The 20103-nt window shown below is 35.8% G+C and overlaps 2 protein-coding genes across 2 annotated transcripts; both read right to left on the reverse strand.

Annotated features, from left to right (window-relative positions):
- Positions 1–478: 478 nt before the first annotated feature.
- Positions 479–11425, reverse strand: LOC129800557 (titin-like). Its single transcript, XM_055845031.1, has one exon. The coding sequence runs from the start codon at positions 11423–11425 to the stop codon at positions 4928–4930; it is 6498 nt and encodes a 2165-aa protein (XP_055701006.1). The 3' UTR covers positions 479–4927.
- On the reverse strand, positions 10397–18125 carry LOC129800567 (uncharacterized). Its single transcript, XM_055845056.1, has 5 exons — positions 17904–18125; positions 17422–17497; positions 16836–17331; positions 16524–16760; positions 10397–11826 (listed from the first exon to the last, which is right to left on the reverse strand). Exons 1-5 carry the CDS (start codon positions 17925–17927, stop codon positions 11529–11531), a joined length of 1131 nt encoding a protein of 376 aa, XP_055701031.1. The 5' UTR covers positions 17928–18125; the 3' UTR covers positions 10397–11528.
- Between the last annotated feature and the right edge of the window lie 1978 nt (positions 18126–20103).

Genomic DNA, 20103 nt, shown 5'->3' on the forward strand with positions numbered 1-20103 from the left:
TTGCATGTTAACGCATTACAATAATTACTCACGCACATTAGAAATAAATTTAGAAAGAGATATTGCTGTGAAATTATGTTTTTTCACGCAATAACTCTCAAGTGCAATTGACCCCTTGTTTTGGATATGAATAGGGGAGCGTCTTGGGGTGAATTTGATGGAGAAAACATGCGCACTTACCTTTCGCACAAAGGGTCCATCATCGAAAATGCGCCGTTCGAACATTCACCCCCCACTTCCACAAAGTCTTGAAGGGACACTTTATGATTCACAATCACCACTCTTCTTCTAACCCATTCTTCACTTAATTTTTTTTTTCTTGGAACTATTTTCTCACTTTTCTTCTTCACATCAAATGCAGCCACTCTATTGATCTAGATTTTCCTCGCGAGGGTAAATTGTGTCTGGATGGGAGGAGACAAGAGAAAGGACAGGTATGAAGTGATAATCTTAGAATTGCATAGAAAAAGTCAGTAAATAAATTTTATTATTCAATTTTATTTCGTATCTCTTATCGACTTTCTCTCAGTACACTATTTATCGTATATATAGTTAATTTATATTTTTCTCACACGCACACAAACTGAATTTATTGCTCTTAATCCTGAAGACAAAAAATAAAGAAACTAGGAAGGAGGGAAGCTTATGTGCTTCATGGGCAGGAAAAAAATCTCAACTGATTGCAAATACGTTAAATAAATCTGAATATTTTAAACTTATACTCCTAAATTTAAGACTTATTTTTAACCACCATATACACCCCTTACTTTTGCAGCCTTTTGCTTGAAAGTTGTGAGAAGGACTATAAAGTAATATATATTTGAAATAAGTCTTGAGCTCGTGTGGATCCGTCCATTAAATTACTTGTTTATGCAAATAAAATTCTACTAAACATCCTCTTTCTCATTTTTTGTTGTTTTTTTTCTTTTAATAATAAATTATTTACACACCTATCTGCAAAATTGTTACCAATAGAAATATCCTAAAATTGAATTACTCCGAAAAGCGAGCTTCTTCCTAGACATTGATAAATTCTATTAAGATATTTTATATTACGTCACATTACGTCACTATCTTACGTTTGTATTTTGTAGGAAAAATTGTTAGTTTTCATTTTTTTTTAAATTACTAAATTCACCTCCTTCTATCTTTTCGTATTTACAATGAAGAAAACTTAAAACGTTTAAATAAGATCTCCCTTGTGATATATCTCAATCATGACTTAATTTTTGTTTTAATCTACTGATATTTCTATTCTATAAATATAATATTATGTATCATTGACGAACTTATTAGGTCTGGAGGTAGAGGATTAATATAAATGGATAGCATACTTTGAATTACGTACGATTGACTGAACAATTACATTTTCTCAATGCTCTAACTTGCCTCTTTTTATTTCTATACGTTACTATTTTTTTGTTTTCAAAATTATCTTCACGAGGAGTGGAAAATTATCACAGAAAAAAACCTAATAAAAAAGAAAACTAAATATGTAAGCCTATTCTAGAAAGTAGTACAATCCTAGATTTGCACCATTAATTTCGTGTTTGAGAAAAACACAAATAAAAATTATATTTTGAAGCAGAACTGTGCTATATAATCTTTTTATGTTATTTTATTCTTTTTTTTTAAGAAAACCCTAAAAAATAATTCATAAAAACGAACTTTTTAATTACCAAAAGGGACGTATAACTACGAAAATCTGTAATGTTTTTTCTCTAAGTCGTCTTCATTGCAAAAACGTTCCATTGAACTTTCTCAGCTTATTTTTCAATTAAAGAAATTTTAGGCCACGCCTCCTTCAAAATTTATATCGCTTATATCCAACACATTTTTAAATTTTTGAATTTTTAACATTCAATTGGAGGTACTGCAAAACTTCTCCAACAAACTAAGCCGATCGGAAAACCTAAAAGTTGTAGACGGAACCCGAAAGATTCCTTTCATTATATAAAATTGACAACTCGGATCGGTAAAGACCATTCTTAAATGCTAAAATTAAAGAAAAGCTTCTGAACATGAGAGGCAAAGTCACCCACGAAAGACAAAGTCATCCGCATCTACGATAATGCCAAATCTTCCACTTACTGTGCTATCTTGATACCGAGAGTACGTTTCGAGCAGGACTTCACTTGGTTCGAAATCCCAAGAGTTTTTGTAATTGTGCACAGAGAGAGGTGACATTCAGCACGACAGGAAAATATCCTGAACCCACTTAGGCTTGAACTTAGAACCTTTCGGATCTTAGGACCTTTAGGATTATGTTCTGACCGCTACGCTATAGGGGCACCGACTCTGACTGTCTTTTCTACTAATCTTAACCAATTGCCTCGTGCACTTCAACTTGTTTTGACTCATTGGCTCCGTTCAGTAATAACCTTTCGAAGAGACAATGCCAATCCAAAGCCAAGCCAAACCCATTCGAAAATCTACCGGAAGCCTAAAGTACAAGTTCACGTACTCGCCGCTTTAGCGCTGATTGTTCTGCCATTTCGAATTTCGATATTCTTGACACTTCAATCGTCAACAATGTCAGCAACAGTGTGCAAACTTTTGCTGCAAAAAGTGATTTTTTGTGTAGTTTTGTGGAAATTCAGGATGGAAGAACGTCTTAATTGCACTTTCACTCAAAGAGATGTCCTTTTTAGGAACTTGCTCATTTTTGTGTAACTCGTCGGTTTGAACGTTCGAACTTCCAACGGGTTTTTAGGTAAATTCTCTCTGATATACCTTCGAATCGGTAAAGGAAAAACCTCTACTGAAGAGAGCTCTCAAATCGGGAAGGTTATTACTGAACGAGAGGATTATGAGTCTAAGAAACGGTATCAGAATCCCATGTTCTCTAAGGAGAATTGATTTATTGTGAATATGTTTTGATATCTTGATATCCTTCATATCGAACAGAAGTTTTCATGTTAGGCAGTCATTTCCAACACGATTTGTCTCCCATCAACTCTAGGATGCTTCGAGGAAGTGCCTTTGGGCTTCTTTTGTATTGATATTGATATCTATTTTTCTCAAACAGATAGGGTCCGCCCCTCTTACATTGTTTGATAAAAAAAGAAGAAAAAAAAAGAGTGAAAAGAGCAAAATTACATTCTTATTTAAGCGTGTCCTGGATTTAAATGATAAGTTTTCGACATGAAGGTAGTCACAATAGGAATTGAGTTTTGTTTTGATTTTTTTGACGTTTCAAGAGAATTTCGTCAGCTTTTCATTTCTGAAAAAAATATTGAAAAAGGTTGTGTTTTGGCTGAGAAAAGTGATAAAAATTGAGAAACTGCGCAAATTGATCGTGGACAAGTACCTAAAGAATCCAAAAGCGAGCTATTCTGAAAGCGGAAGGATCACCGGAAAGTGTCTATCCACGGTGCGAAGGGTTATATTACGCTTCAAGGAACTCAAGACTGTTGTTCGAAAGCCAGAATGTGGCAGAAAACCTGGAGCTGTAAACAAGAGGATGGAGAAGAGAGTGTTGGCGCTTTTCCAGAAGCAACCTTGTCTTTCAGTCAGAGATGTGGGCAAAAAGCTGGGGATCTCCAAGAGCTTAGTGCAGAGAATCAAAGAGAATAACGGATTGATAACGTACAAAGCTCAAGCTGTTCCCCATCGCACGGAAAAGCAGAGGCAAAGTGCCAAAACGAGGTCGAGAAATCTGAGTGATCGAGTTTTGAAAGGCTTTCAAGGATGCATTTTGATGGACGACGAAACTGTCGTAAAAGGTGAATTTACTCAGTTGCCCGGCCAACAGTTTTACACGGCGAAGACTCGTACGTGTGTAGCCAGCAAGTACAGGTTCAAAGATTGCGACAAGTTCCCGAAGAAATATGTGGTTTGGATGGCAATCTGCTCGTGTGGATGTCGCAGCGAAGAATTTTTCATAACAGGGACGATGAACGCGGATATCTACAATAAAGAGTGCCTCTAAAAACGACTTTTGCCACTATATCAAAGCCACGACATCCCTCCTCTATTTTGGCCTGATTTGGCATCATGTCATTACGCGAAAGCCACCCTGGAATGGTTTGCCAACAACAATGTCAAATATGTAGATAAGAAGGTCAAGCCGCCCTGCTCTCCAGAAGTCCGCCCCATTGAGAAATAATGGGGAATTTTGAAAGGAGACTTGAAGAAGAAGGCTAATCCAGCCAAAAATTTGCATGACTTCGCACGAAAGTGGAAGAAAGTCGTCAGAGATCGTGGGGACGACCTTGTTCAGAGCCTTATGAGGGGAGTAAAGAAGATGGTGCAAAGATTTCGCGGAGAAACCGCTTGAATAAAAAACCATAAAGTGGATTTGAATCACAATGAAATACACTTTCAAGAAATATAAATAGTATTTTTGTATGTACTATAGTTTTTTAATGTGAGTCATTTGTCTTCTTGGAATTTAAATTCGGGACACGATTTATGGGCGTGGCTTAATTTTAGTAGTTGTTTGTCTCAAAAGTTTTACAGTAACCTCTTATGAAAATTCGAATTTAAGAGAAAGGTCTTACCTCAAATTTGAAGAACAACAATATCAACATTAATTTTATAATAACAATTTGTCATAACCACTGAAGGAGACATGGGCTATTTTCTTTTAGGGCGGAGTCTCCTTTGAATGTTCAATACAACTTCCTTGCATATTAAGAATTACAAAAAAAAAAGACCTACAGTTTCTCATAGAAATTCCCTGAAAAGTCTTTTATCCCAAAATTCATTTCCAAATGTTTTAACCGTGATTTGTTTTTTTTTTAAATATCTTTACTTATCTGTGTGCTAGAAATCTCAGCAATCCTTAAATATTTCTCTGCTATTTTTTGTGTTGCTGTTGTTTTGTGTGGTAAATGCATTTAATTTCAAATATTTTTTGATTTTTTTTGACTGTAAAATATTCTTTTGTCCCTCGAAATTTGAAATTTAAAAAAAAAAGATTTTCTTAGGTATAGACATAGTGATGGCGTTTTGATTGTTTATCTTTAGCTTTTTGTTGATACGTCGCTATTATTACTTCTGTGGGGATGTGTTCAGGATTCCAGGAATTCTGGTGTGGTCGATTACTGGACTGTGGTCGAGATTTTGTTGGTGTTGACGAACTCGATGAACTCGAAACGTCTGCCTGGAAGCGATCAAAGGACGACGACGCCACTGGACTTTTGACACGATTTGTATTTGAAGGTGGCACAAGGGCTATTGGCTTCGATCTAAAACTACTACTACCCAATCTGGCTGTTAGAATACTAAGGTGCTTCTGGAGTGACTCCTTTCTTGCCTTCAGTTCCTTGTGTTCCGAGTACACCAGAGGAGTTGGCAGAGCATTCAATTCATTCAATTTATGCTCCAGTCTAACCTTAAGAGTGGAATCATCAACACCCATGGAAAGCCCAAGTTCTTTCACAAGATTCTCACGAGCTTTCATTTCTGGGGACAATGATGAGGTTGTCATTTCGGGATTTCTAAAAGGATCTCTCCTATATACTTGACCATGTTTCCTCCTCCGAGATTCCTCCTTATCTACCACTTGTGGATGGATTTTGGCTATTTTTGCCGGAGGTGGATGGATTGTCTCTGGTTGCTTGGTCACAGCTTCAAGAGGAGATACCACTTCGATATCATTCATTGACGATTTTGATAATTCTGTTGAAGTACTTTCTGTTCGTTTCAGTGGAATCTTTCCGATCAACTTTGTCTGCAGTTCAGCCTTCTTCAACTGATCAAAGAGTTCCTCCCCAGTCATCTTGGGCTGCCCCGGGCTCTTTGGCACCTCTTCGGGCTTTCTCTTTGGAGTATACGATTTGTTTATAAATGATTTACTGGGATATCTCTCTGTCTCTTCCACATCATCATCAATCAACTGTGGCATATCGAGAAGGTTATGTGATGGCTTCTCCCTAAATTCTCTTGTCGAGGTAATTGTCCGTCTGGCTGGTGAAGGTGACTTCCGGATGATAGTTGTCTTGGACGATGAGTAAGTAGCTGTAGACCGATTTTTAATGGGCGTATGCTTGGATACGGGAATCCTTTCGTTGCATTTAATTGGGAAGAAGACCTGAGCTTCTTTCGGTGGAATCTTGGTCACTTTGTCTGATTTCACTTTGGGTCGAGGTTTATCTTGAGGCTTTTTGGGTTGTGCTGGTGGTTCTGGAGGTTTTTCTGTAGCGACAGTTTTTCGCGAAGCTTCTGCAACTTCGTGTGAATTCCCTCCGGAATTCCAACTACTTGAACTTTCATCGCTTACATCAATGCTCTTATCTGGCTCTTGTACTTGCTGCACAACTTCCTGACATTGTTGTTTGTCTGTGGGAAGTGTTTCTGTTGAATTTTTCTGTGGGATTTCCGGAGAGATAGACACCGAAGAGATGTCAGCTAAATCTTTCTTGTTGATCGTGACAAATTCATTGTCTTGCCGCGGAGGAGTCATGTGAAATTTGGATAAAACATCACATGGTTCATCGCACATATCTTTGCCCATGTGAATGTCATCGAAGGAAAGAACTCGTACATATGGACTGGATGATCTGATTTCATTAGGTGATTCGCTAAATCCGGGCATTTTGGAGTTATCCTGCCGAACTGAATGGTTCTCATCGCAAAAGGACTCTCCCGTGATATTCTTATCACTGCCACTATCATAGAAACTCAGACATTCTGCCGGAGGTTCGGGAGTAGCCTTTTTCGGTGCCAGAATATCACTCATGCTGACCACTTGCTGCTGCCTCCGTACCATTTCAATTGGTCCATTCTTTTGAGGACAAATATCAATGGGCATTACTGATGTCATCATTGTCATATCATCATTGAGAAGACCTATTACTCCTGGTGATTCTTCCGTATATGGCGTCTTCTGATCAGAACCCTTTGAAGAATTCGTAGATTTCACATTGCTCGACTTTCCACTATCATATTCAAAGTACTCCGATCGATTCGTAAAGTCATCCGGCTCCGAAAGGGTTATCAGACTCTGAATGGTCTGTTCAATGTCTTCCTTGATATTTGAATGAGCTTCTGATGAGTCAAACAAATAATGATTGTCTAGATAGTGATAATCTAACCTAGTTACATTCTCCAAATCCAACGTATCGACTTGCTGAATCGATTGCTGTATCGATTGCATTTGCTTCATTTCTGGTATCATCAACTCCTCCTGCGATCTCAGTTTCAATTTTATCGGTCCTGGAGATTTTTCCGACACAGGAACAACTGCCGGAGCAAATTCTGCTGATTGATTGTTCTCTGCCGGAGACATCTCGCATAGTTCTTCCTCCGTTGTTTCATTACACTTCTTCTCAATTTTCATCTGATCCTCCAACACTTCTTCCTCAGGAGGCATATCTCTCGATTCTCTTCTTGATTTTCGACGTTTCTTGTGTTTGTGCTTGCACTTCTTGGACTTTTTCTTCTTTCCATCCTGATAATCCTGCTTAGAAATATATTTGATACCGCGTTGCTTGCAGAATTTCTTTGAATCAATTATCTTCTCCAACATCACCTCTACATGCATCATTATCATTTTTTGACCATTCCTGCCTGACACCTCCATCCGATCTTCCATATCATCTTCATTTTCTGAAGAACTCGAAACAAAGATATCTCCTGAAATATCTCCGAACTCAATAGGATTGGATGGATCATCATTCTCAGCAAATACATCATCATCTTCATTTTTATCATCTTCATCTTGATTGTGAGAAGTTTCAACATTTTCAATACTTCCTGCATCATCATTCTCATCTTCATTCATAAAATCTGCTCCTTCGGGCGTCGATATTTCACTACCTTCACCTATTTCTGCTGAAGCTTCCCTAAAATCATCGTATTCCTGGGAATTCAGAGAGTTATCCTCAATACTTCGTACATTTTCTGAAGAATTCGTATCTTCAGTTTCAGGTTGAGAAGATGAATTTTCTTCTGCAACTTCTGGAATATTCTCAGAATTCTTTGAACTCTCTATCTTAGAATCATCTTCAGCATCTTCTGGTATATCTCCAATTGATAAACATTGTGAAAATCTCTCCTGAAACTCAGTATCTAAATCATTTATTGCACTGCTTTGATACAGAGGAGATCTCTTATGTCTTTTCTTCTTCTTGGATTCCTTTCCACCTTTTCGCTTGTGCGAGTGTCCAGATATTGATTCATCGGAGGAATCTTCTCTTCGTTTCCGAACTCTGTAGCATTTGAAAAAGTCATCCGTATCAGCCTCTGTGACTTCCAAATTGAACGATACTCGACGCTTGATAGGAGATGTTGGGGTATTTGAGGATTTGAGAGCTGACTTGAGAAAAGGCGGTTTTAGGATGTTATTCTTGCTTGGTATAGGGAAGGATTTGTGTCGTTTTCTCTTTATCTTCTTTCCGTAACTGAAACCTTTTCTCTTGCTCTTTTCCAGGTGCTCTTCTTGTATACTGGAGGGTTTTTCTACACAAAACAGAGCCTCAGGTGATAGGATTTTGAGCTTTGGAGCTTCAAGAGATGGCTTAGTGCAGAAAGAAATTAGTGAGTTTTCTTTGTTGATTTTGAAGTCATCTTCATTATTACCAAGGGCACTGGAAACATTGGATTCTTGAACAGGAGGTTCTTCTGTTGGTATCTTCTCCGGATCTTCAGACGCATATCCATTCTCAATCGGGATAGTAGGCAGTGCTTCAGATTCATCTAGTGAACCATTCTTTGCATGATCTTCAGGGGAATCTTCATTTGTAATCTCCTGTTCTTCTTCCTGATTTACTTCTGCCTCTTCAGGCTCTATTTCACGTGGTACTAAATTCATAACCTTCATGAAATCCTGTTGAGTCTCAACTGGTTCGGGCTCCGTCTCCTTTGGCAGATCTTCAAAAATCTCTCCATTGGAAAAGAATTCCTCGTACAGAAGTGGAGAATCTTCACAGTATGTTCCTGCTGGTTTGTATTTCCTCGTTCGCTGAAGTCTGTAAGTTATTCTCAACGCTTCATTTTTATTTGAGGACAATTTCTTCAGGGGAATATCATCTTCATCGTCATCTTCACCATTTGGATGTGTTGTCGATTCCACAGTCGTTTCTTCTGTTGGACCAGACTCAAGAGAAACTTCTTCTGAAAGCTCCTCATCTGCCCTATCTATTTCATCAACATTCATTTCATTGTCTGAAATGTCACTAAATTCTGGATATTTGTTTTCAGAATCCATCTTATCTCTATCTTCAAGTTTTTCAACTAGAACTTTTGTGTTCTCATTTGAAGGCTTGTCTTCTTGAGTCGACTTTACTGGAGCAAGCTTTTCAGTGGTATCTTCAGTAAGTTTTACCGAAACTTCTCGAGCAGTCTTTTCGGAGACTTCCAGAGCAAGCTTTTCAGGGGTATCTTCAGTAAGCTTTTCAGAAACTTCTCGAGCAATCTTTTTCGAGACTTCCGGAGCGAGCTTTTCAGGGGTATCTTCAGTAAGCTTTTCAGAAACTTCTCTAGCAATCTTTTTCGAGACTTCCGGAGCAAGCTTTTCAGCTGTATCTTCAGTAAGTTTTTCAGAAACTTCTCGAGCAATCTTTTTCGAGACTTCCGGAGCAAGCTTTTCTGGGGTATCTTCAGTAAGTTTTTCAGAAACTTCTCGATCAATCATTTTAGATACTTCTGCAGCAAGCTTTTCTGCGGTATCTTCAGTTAGCTTTTCCGGAACTTCAGGATGAATCTTTTTATAGGCTTCTGCAATAAACTCTTCAGCAGTGTCTTCAATAAGCTTTTCAGGAGCTTCTCGATCAATCGTTTTAGAGACTGCTGGAGCATGCTCTTCAGCGACATCTTCAGTAAGCTTTTCCGAAACATCTCGAGGAATCTTTTCAGATATTTCTGGAGAAAGATCTTCAGTATGATCTTCAGAAACTTCTAGAGAAAATACTTCAGCAACGTCTTCAGTAAACTCTTCAGAAACTTCTCGAGCAATCTTTTCAAAGGCATCTGAAGGAAGCTCTTCAAGTGCATCGGAATGATGCTCTTTGGGAGTTTCAAGAGTATGATCTTCAGCTGAATCTTTAGGGGTTTCTGAAACAAGATCTTCAACAACTTTTGAAGTAGGACTTTTAGAAATATCTGAATTAACTTTTTCAGGGACCGAAGGAGGAAGATTTTCAGAGACTTCTGCAGAAATCTCTTCAGGAACTTCTGAAGCAAGATCTTTACAAAACCTTTCGAATCCTTCTGAAACAAATTTTTCAGACTCATTCGGAGTAAGTTCTTCAGAGAGTTCTGGAAGAACCTCTTCAGGAACTCTTGGAACCACCACTTTACAAACTTCCATATTTTCAACTGTCTCTTCTGGATCCTTTTCAGAAGCTTTTTCCTCAAGAGACAATTCTTTTATCTCTTGTTCAGGAATATTTACTTCCGCCTTCCTCGGTGAAGATTCTGCAGACTTCTCTACCATTACTTTTTTGCCCTCTTCTGCTACTTCAAATTCCTCTTTCTCACATTCTCTCGAATCATTTAATTCACTGGAATTTGCTCTGCATGTCTTATCAATCGAGCTCTCTGCATTGTGACAGGGTTCACAAGATTCAGATAAGACTTCATTGTTCTCACTGCCGAACTCTTTTCTGCCTGCTTCTACTGTAGTGACTTCAAAATCACAATGATTTACTGAAACTCTTGCCCCATTCGGAGGATGTTCTTCGAGATCCTTCGAATAGAAATCCTTCCAGTGTCGTCCTTTGAAGGACGTACTGAAAATAACCCTGGAATTCCCCAAATCTGTCTGTTCATCGAGACATTGAGTATTTTCATCTTCATGAATAGGATGTTCATCCAGAACTGGAGTTGCATTGCAAGAATCCCTTGTAGATTCTGGCACATCATGCTCAGAAATTGGTTCAACCAGAAGATCATCATCTAGAGGGGTATCACTGACATTGGAATATACCTCACTGGGATCTTCTGGACCAACTTCACTTGAACCAAGCAGAGACGTAGTCTCAACTTTTCGTTTCCTCACCAAGATTCTTTTCCTCCGTGTCCGGTGGATTCTTCTCTTGGGAACCTTTAGCATCTTCCTCTTCGGAAGTCGTCGCTTCGGTTGCTCCCTTTTCTGCCGAACAGCCGGCAGAGAATCCTTCCGTTCTACATAATTTTCATGAATATCTTCAATAGGAACCTGTTTAGCTGTCTCTGTGGGCATTTCAGCTGTATCATCAGCCTTTCTCCCTTCAATCTCCTCATCACTGTCCAGAATCTCGACAATAATCATGGGCTTTTCTATCTTGTCTTCTCCATCACATAAATTTATCACAGGAACATGCGAAATGGAGTCACTCTTTGATCTACAATTCCAACTTCCTGCTTTAGATTTTTCTACACTATTTTTAACTAATCTTATTCCCTGTGCCTTACATAGCCCATTTCCACCACCTTTCGACAGCTCCTTTCTCTTCTCACTCCTTTCTTCGAAGAATGTTGATTGAAGATCCTGAATCATGCAATTGAGTTTGATATTTTTTTTTTGTTAAATGAAAAACAAAATGCAAGAAAAAATGAAATTCCATTGAAAGAATCTCTCGTTTGAAATTTTACGTTAAATTTTAAGCAAATTGAAAAGAAAATAAGAAAAGATGTTGATTGAAGATAATGTGTTGATTGAAGAAATTGTTGATTGAAGACTTTTTGTGTTGATTGAAGACGAAAGTTGCTGGGAAAAATCTGAAAATGCCTAAAAAACTACTTGTACTTACAGATTCCTCAACTTCCGGCAGCGAATTGATAATATCCCGGGAGAATCGTTCATTGATCATGTCCTGATCACTGAGGCTTCTTCTCCATAGTCTAAAGAAATCCTGCACTTGTTTCTGCACATCTACGTACTTGCTCTTCAAGAATGACCTTGCGAATTACAATTAAAAAAATTAAGTTAATTATGTTGATCTAACTGAATGGCTCTTTTATTGAATAAAAAATAGAGACATTCGAAAACAAACTTGGGCCATCCCGTCTAAAGCTATATCCAGGGGCATGACATTTCCTATGCTTTCCATATGTTTTTAGCGAGCCGAAAAAACTTTTGAGTTTAATAGCTGTTTTCTGTCATAGAAGAATGAATTAGCAAAAAATTCTAATACGAAATAAAAGCCAATTTAATAACGAAGAGGCAACCGAAAACCCCAAATTGGCAACCTACATAGTTTTGAAGATATCTCGTGAAATGTGTGCGAAAACAGGGAAAAATGTACACTAAAAGCGGTCGCATTTTTCAGAGCTAATGTCACCCACCCCCCCCCCCCCCTGGCTATATCATTTGAATTTGTTAAAGAGTCGAAAAGTTTGAATAAAACTTCCCTTTTGCGACTAAAACGATCCTGGTGTCAACTAAAGGTACTTTGTTTATTCTAAAAAGTTGTTGCATTTTGTGAGAACTAACTTTCTGCAACAAGAACCCATTTTCTTAATTTTGAGAGCAAAATATTAAGAAATTTAGAGCTCAACATAATACGCACAATACGCGGAAATTTTCTGCACTGTGGGAACTCTGAATAATTTTTAAATTGACAAAATAAAATAGATATTTTGGGAAAAGTATTGTTCAATTCGCAACACAGATTACATAGGCACTCTAGCTTTTTTTATTTGCTCATTTTTATTTAAATAAAATCAGCATAAAGATTTACACATTATTTTCTAACTGTTATGTAAACCTACTTCAAAAATTTATTTGTTCTTCAAATGGCTTTCATACTGAAAGCAATTCGAGAATTAACTTATGAATGATCATTCAATACAAATTTTGTTCATTATTAAATTTGTCACGAAAGAGATATCCAGAAGCTTTTTTCTTGTACCTCATGAATTTTTGTCTAGACAGACATTTAATTCGATAAAGTTGCTTAATAAGATTCAAGTTAATTTAAATAAATTTTTCAAACAGTTGTAGAGCTAACATTATAATTAATTCTGGAATTAAAGCAGAGTATCATTGATAAAATCAAAGCCTCACCGTCTTACGCAAGTTTATTTTTATTTAGTAATACTTTTATTATTATTTAATTATCCAAAAATAACCCGCCTGACAAATGCGTGACAAATTAAGAAACGAAAGAGAAAACAATATTAAGAAACAAACCAAACAATATTTAGGCATAATATAAACAAAGAAAAATGAAAACAAGTATTTCCGTATTTTATTTATCACAATAATTGTCAGACAAATTCGCAATTACAAGGTTTGCTTTTCGCACAATCTTGAAGTATTACGTGGAAAAAAATACAATAACAACAATAAAAATGAGTCAAAAATGCTAAATGATAACAAAAAAATATAAAAATCGCAGTTTAGCCAAGACAGTTTTTTTGAGTTTTTTTTTAGTATTTTAAAATTATTCATTTAAAATAAGTCCGTGCTCATGGGGCCATATTCTCCAGATGTGAGAGTTTGATTTTGTGGGAAAAGCCAACTCTCCGTGTGGAACTCGCCTATTTGGTATCCACGAAATTTTCGATTCGAAATTTTCTCATCAAAAACCGAGGAGAATTTTCGAGTGGTATTCCCGGTGAGAGTTTGATTCGTTTGATTAATTTACATAGAAAATAAGCAAATAAATTAAAATATCGTGTTTTTTTAAGTTTTAAATGGTTTTTAAATGATTATTTCACTTAATAAATACAACTTCCGTAAATTTATTATAAATTTCAATGAAGTTTTTTTTAATAAACTGTGCAGGCATTTCGAACTTTTTTTTTTAATTATCTGTTTTTATTTGTCTAATTTTTTTGAGTTTGATACCAATCATTTTCAAAATTGTTTCTTATTTTAATATTATTTTGTTTCAGCTCTCGTAAATAATAAAACGGTTGTGGCCATTTAATGATTAGATCTTTGATTAACCTATTTATATTCTAAATAAATACGAAATTGAACAGATTTTTAGCAGTTTACTTGGCCGTGAACTCATTAAAACTCTTAATGTTTGTTTTAACTAAAACCGGAGAAAAAAATCGCATAATTTATAGAGAGTCTAACGGGAAAAGGTTCTTTTTTTATTAAGTTGAAATTCTTATATCTCAAGAACCAACAAAACAAATATTTAAAACAGCAAAATATTGCCAGTTATTATAAAATTAATGAATGGATAATAATTAAGCAAATATTTAAAAACAGTGTAGTTACGTGTTCTTCCTAAAGGCCTCTACACATTGGAAGCAATTTTCGTCAAAAATTGCATTTTGACAGAATTTTGACGTTTCTGCCTACAGCACTGCAGCCAATTTCCTTCAAAAAAAGCAATTTTTGACGAAAATTGTAATGTGTAGACATCTTAAATTAGAAAAAAATATCTTGAGTGGGATTTGAAAAATGTAACTTCTGTATTGAAAAACAATTTAAAATGCTTGAAACGCTTTTCTTTAGGTTCATAAAGTTTTTATTGGCGTAAATTTCTTCAAATACTCCACGTTAAATAGAAAAAAACGGATAATGTCTAGAACTTTCCGCAAAAAACATATCAATTTTGAATTTTACTCTTGAGTGATTGTCTGTAGGGTAAATTAAGCTAATTCAAAACCGGCTCTAAATGGAAATTTTTCGCTACTCCAAAAGGAAACATCACTGTTTTCATGGTAAATACAGTACTAAATTATTATATTTATATATTTTCTATACCACAGTTTTATCATTTAGTTAATTTGGCTCCAAATAAAGCGAAAATCCATTCATATTCACAAATTTTAATTTGTTAAATTCTCAGAAAAATTAAAAGTGTACCTTTTCACAGTTGAATTTTTCATCGATCGACCATGTTTTCCAATGAAAAACACTATAAAGTGTTGTTTATTCGTTTTGTTTAACATTTACGTCATATTTATGTCTAATTTTAGTTAAATTCAGTGCTAATCTTTGTGCGTTGTATGCTATAAAAATAATTTAACTAAAAAATGTATAGAAAATATCAGTTATTTTCTATTATTATGAACAATACGTTTTATTTGATAAATTCGAGTTAATATATTGGTATTTCCCCTTAAAATTATGACTACATGTTTTTATAATCCATAAATAAGTCATAATATAATCCATTTTTGAGTGAAAATGTGTAAATCTATGTCGAAAATATCGAAAGTATAATTACTTTACATATTCTTGCTGTTATGTTCACACAATGTCGTTAAATTGTATGAACATCATGTTTTGATATATTTTAGTTACATTTGTTCCGTAAAGGAGACAAGTTATGTCCAACTTGTGTTCTTTTTATATAACACTGCCAGTTTGTCAAAATCTGCTTTATTTGCTAATCAAAGATACATCTCTGAGTTCAAATTGTGAAAAATGTGATGTGTTTCACAAAATTAGAGTATGAAAGTGCATCAATGTCAGCAGTAGAGTGGAGTACTGAGTTAGAAGTGATAAAATTTAGCTAGATAAGGAAAATTCACGGATAGTCAATTATTACTGTGTTTGTTTGCTAAAAATTTCTTTCTTTAATTGCAGTGTGTAGCGGGAGTGAAAGCGTTAGAACTCACTTTTCTAATCATTTGTTGTAAAACTGAGTTGCAGAAAATGTGCCCAGAAATGTCGAAAAAGTTCACCAAAATTATAAAATTGGCCTGTTTTGACACTTGATGTTGTGTAGTTACATTATTGTTGTAAATAATCTGTATTGTAAATATACTGTACGACATAATGTAGATAAAATAGCAAAAATGTGTAAAGACGTATTTTATTCCGCATTTCTTGCTCTATCAGGTTATAATATCTTAATTTTATTTTATCGGAACTAAAATAGGATTATGGCGTGGAAAATTACAGAAAATAGGTGATGGCAAACTCAATTTAATGGAAAAAGTATGCAAAAAACATTGACGAGCACCGATATTTGTCCAGAATTGTGTTTAAAGTGATGTATTCTATCAATAAACTCAATAAAAACCTGAGATCTATAAGTTTTTTTTTAATGATATGCTGAAAAAAACAATAAAACCACACAATTTTATTTTCTTAAATTTCCCAGCTTTCTATTACGAATTTCAAGTCGGGAATGTAATATTGTTCACTAAAATTGTATCCTCTAACGGAAAACACTCATTGCATTAAAGTTTCATACGCGATAAAAGTGCACGAGGCATACAAAATGTTACTAAATTGTTGAGGACAAATAATAATTGATTCGAGGAAAATATTTGAGCAAGTTTTAAAGAAAAATTCCAACGAAATGACAGCTCTTCAGCCGATAGTTATAATACTGACATTACTGAGTGATTATATTTTGTTAAGTCATAATCGATACATTTTGCCGTACATAATGCATTGATTATGTATAAAATAAAAAGTTGTTATATTTTGGATGTAAAAAATTCCCCATTCACCCGAATATGGACCTCTTTTATACGGTTATATAGAAGAAATTTGTAAAATCTTCGCCATTATTTTCGTATAGATATCAGACATCTCTACTCATTTATAGCGATAAATGCTCATTGGAGGACCTATAACCAGGAAAGTTTTCTAGCCACCTGATGAGGGAATTCCGAGATAGACTTTGGCAAAATTTGAGCTGGATTGAAGGACATGGATTTCTGTAATGACTCACCTTGTCGGCTGCGTCTTTCGCTTGGTGGCAACTGGAGACAAGATCTCAAAGAACATCCTTGAGTCATTGTTGGCTTTTGGTATGACCTGTGGAATGATTTTATCAGCATATTCATAGATGATCTCCTTCTCTTTCCTCAGCAGCGTCAGTATCTTCCATTTGCGGAAGCACAAAATCCTGCGGACATAGGAAATGCTGTCGATGTTCTTGTGGAACTTGGGATTGGTCAGAATATTTCTGAAAAAAAGGCAAAGGGGGCAACAGTCAGGGGAGAATTCAAGAGAAAAAATGCTTGCTATGTGAGGGACTAACTTGAAAAGAGGATAGAGCATTCCATCGTATTCCTTTTTGACATCGAGATTCATGAGAAGCATTAGAATATCTTCAATGGCACCATCAAGCAGAAGGAAAATCTTCATGTAGAGATCCTCCCGCTTTCTTTCGAGTTCATTGGCTGTGATTGATCGATGGTTGATCTCAATCTGTGTGATTCTGGCCTTATAGTTAACATAATGTGTGAGGAGATCGATTGTGATCAATTTGAACTCTGGGTCAATCTTTGTCTCCTCATACGTGGCCTTCATCAGTGATACCAAATTTAGCACAATATTCCACATATCGGCCACATATTCCACCGATGAGCCCTTCGAGGTGCTTCCAATCACCTCAATCAACTCCCTCAGGTAGCTGTAGGGCACTTTTTCTGCTCCCAGGAGACTATTTGGCATAAACAGCACATTCCTCGTGGCTGTCAGGAGACTCTTCCAGCGTCTCCGTCGGATCTCATCTTCCTTGTCTGTGGCATCGTCTGGAGCACAACAAAAAAAAAGTGGAGGGGCACAAGGTCAAAGACACTGATCAAGGTAAGGAAAAAAAAACACTGATCCTCAAAACGAACCTGCATCCACCACAATAACCTCATCCTCAGACACTCTCGGAGACTCCAGCATGGTCAATTTCAGTCTCTCTCTCGTCTGCAACGATGGGAGACGTCCAGGGGAGGGCAAGAGGGAAGAGATTTGTGAGCGATTGGTTGGGAAACAAAGCACTTGAAAAGAGGGGGACATGGACGCTTCCCGATTGAGCTTGGCGGCTGACTCAATTTACCACCCAGTACAGGCCCACAAATGACACTCTCACATCACGAGACCCATTGCCCATCAATTTGTCTCATAACTAGCCCTCCGGATGTGAAGAATTATGAGAAAATAGTGACCCAATAAACAGACATAACCTCACCTTCGTCAAACTGGGCGTTAGCATTTTTCCCACCCAATCCTCCCAATCCCCAACCCCTTCGTCAAAATCATCAGCTTCCTGGGCCAACCCCAACATATCCGGAAGACACCAGAAACCCCAGGAAAGACCCAAATTCCTCACCTGTGAAAACTCCTGACGCCTCATTGTAACACTTGAGTTTTTATCAAATACCACTGCATGCGCAATCCATATCTTGCTGCAGTCTGATAGTCAAAACACTCAGCTTCACAAAGAAGCTCCTTAATTCACTGCAATCACCCTTTTATTGTCTTTTTTCAGGGAATTTTCACAAGAAAACACACAACACCCAATGACAGCTTGCTCAGAAAAATGCACTCAGACGTTGGACTAGAACAGCAGGCGACTGAGGTACTAGACTGCCCACTGATTAGTACTTCGTTTTTAAATTCCTTTAAAAATTAAAAAAAAATAAAACAAATAATAAACAATTTTATAAATTTACATTTTACAAGGACCAAGAGAGTGGCAGAGTTCAAAAATGCTTGGAAATTCTAATTTGTAGGCCAATAAGAAAAATTATAAACCAATTTGTTGTAAAATATGCTAGAAAATTTTTATCCCAGTGGTCAACACATTGCTGGGCAGATCGAGGCAGGTCCTTAAAATTGAAAATCCAAATTCTAACGAAAAAACAAAAAGAAATTCCTTTACGATGCATTTTCTATGAGAATTTCGTCGCTTGCAATAAAGTTAATCTTTTATAAAATTAACCTTTTATTGAAAGACAGGAGACGAAATGTAAAATACGTTCGGCATCGTAAGACCTAAATTTTTTTAAATACACTTTTGTACTTTTTAGTTTTTAGATTTTTCCATTTACAAATTCATGTATATCGTAATTCTTTTTATTTTTTTTTTTAATAATTCTTGTAATTAAATTTAAATAGAATTTTTTTTATAATAATTTGGCGAATGTTTTGCCATACTTTTTCATATTCAATATTTCTGACATGTTTTTAACACTAAGGGAGACTGGAGCAAAAAGTCACAAAACGAAAAATTCAAAATTCAATATCTTCCAAGGTAAAAAAGATAGCAGCTCAAATTTTTTTCTATAGATAGCCTCCATAGACCTTCTTCAATGTCGTAAGTTTCTTAGAATTCGAACATGGAATTTAAAAGATAAAAAATATCGAAATTTTCAGCCCTATTTTTGAAATATTTTCCTTGCAGAAGATAACAATTATTACCTACTTACATTCCAAAATTGATGCACTGGTGAATATTTTCTAAATAATTTGGATTATTTGAATACCAATCCGCTATCTATTTTAGAATTTCATAAAAGTTCTTTTCTCCAGAAATCCTTTTATTAAAAATGGCCACTTGGGGTAAAAAGTAACAAAAGATATAGAGCAAAAAGTAACAAAAGAGCGAAGTAATTTCCGATGTCTCACGGCGAAAAGAAACGTCATTATCATATCTCGCCGCTTGTTGTTTAAATTGGTCAAACGATTTGTATTCTTTTGTTTTTTTTTCTATAATAGCTTGAAAAGCGCTTTTCTCGTTTTCTCACTTTTCTTGCAGAGAAAACGGTGTTTTACAAAGGTGTAGATGAATAAATGTTCTATGAAAATATGTCCTCTAGGTATTTTTTCAAATTTACGGAAGCCCGTAATGAAGCGAATCGAAATATGATAATTCCCAATGTCTGGTACTATTTCCCCCAGCATTTTTGAGAATAGTCACAAAATTACCTTTTAGAAATTGGCTCAATAAACGTATTTCCTTACAAAATAGAGGAAAAATTCTTTCACAAAGTTGTAGAGTGGTAAATTTCCTATAAAACTGCGCTAATTAGAAATTTTTGAAGTGCTCGAGTAACTTGTAAAAAAAATAAAATATCCGTTTTGTGACTTTTTGCCCCAGTCTCCCCTAGAGAATAACTAACCTAACAGCTTTGTCATTTATAAACTTTAAGTTAAAAATATCAATATAGAAAAAGTCTAGATCTAGATTTTAAATGACAATAGACAGCTTAATTAATTAATAATTGATTTTCGATAAGGAAAAAGTGTCTCGTCCTTAAAGGGTTAAAGATTAAAAAAATCATTTGTTAACGTTTTCTCAAATTCTTCCTAATTTTTCCGCGAATATTATTTTTCCTTTGAAATCTTTGAAATTCGTGACTGTTTCAAATTGACGTTATTTGCATTTTGACTTTTAGTAAACATGAGTCGGTGCGGTTCTCTTTTTTTTCAAATTTCCATTTCAAGCTCAGCAATCAAGCCACCATCCCGACCACGTTCATTTTTTTTCTTCATTGCTGAAATAATCCTGGACATTGTAGTTCTGGATT

The sequence above is a fragment of the Phlebotomus papatasi genome, chromosome 2 (assembly GCF_024763615.1).
Source record: "Phlebotomus papatasi isolate M1 chromosome 2, Ppap_2.1, whole genome shotgun sequence".
NCBI lineage: Eukaryota > Metazoa > Arthropoda > Insecta > Diptera > Psychodidae > Phlebotomus > Phlebotomus papatasi.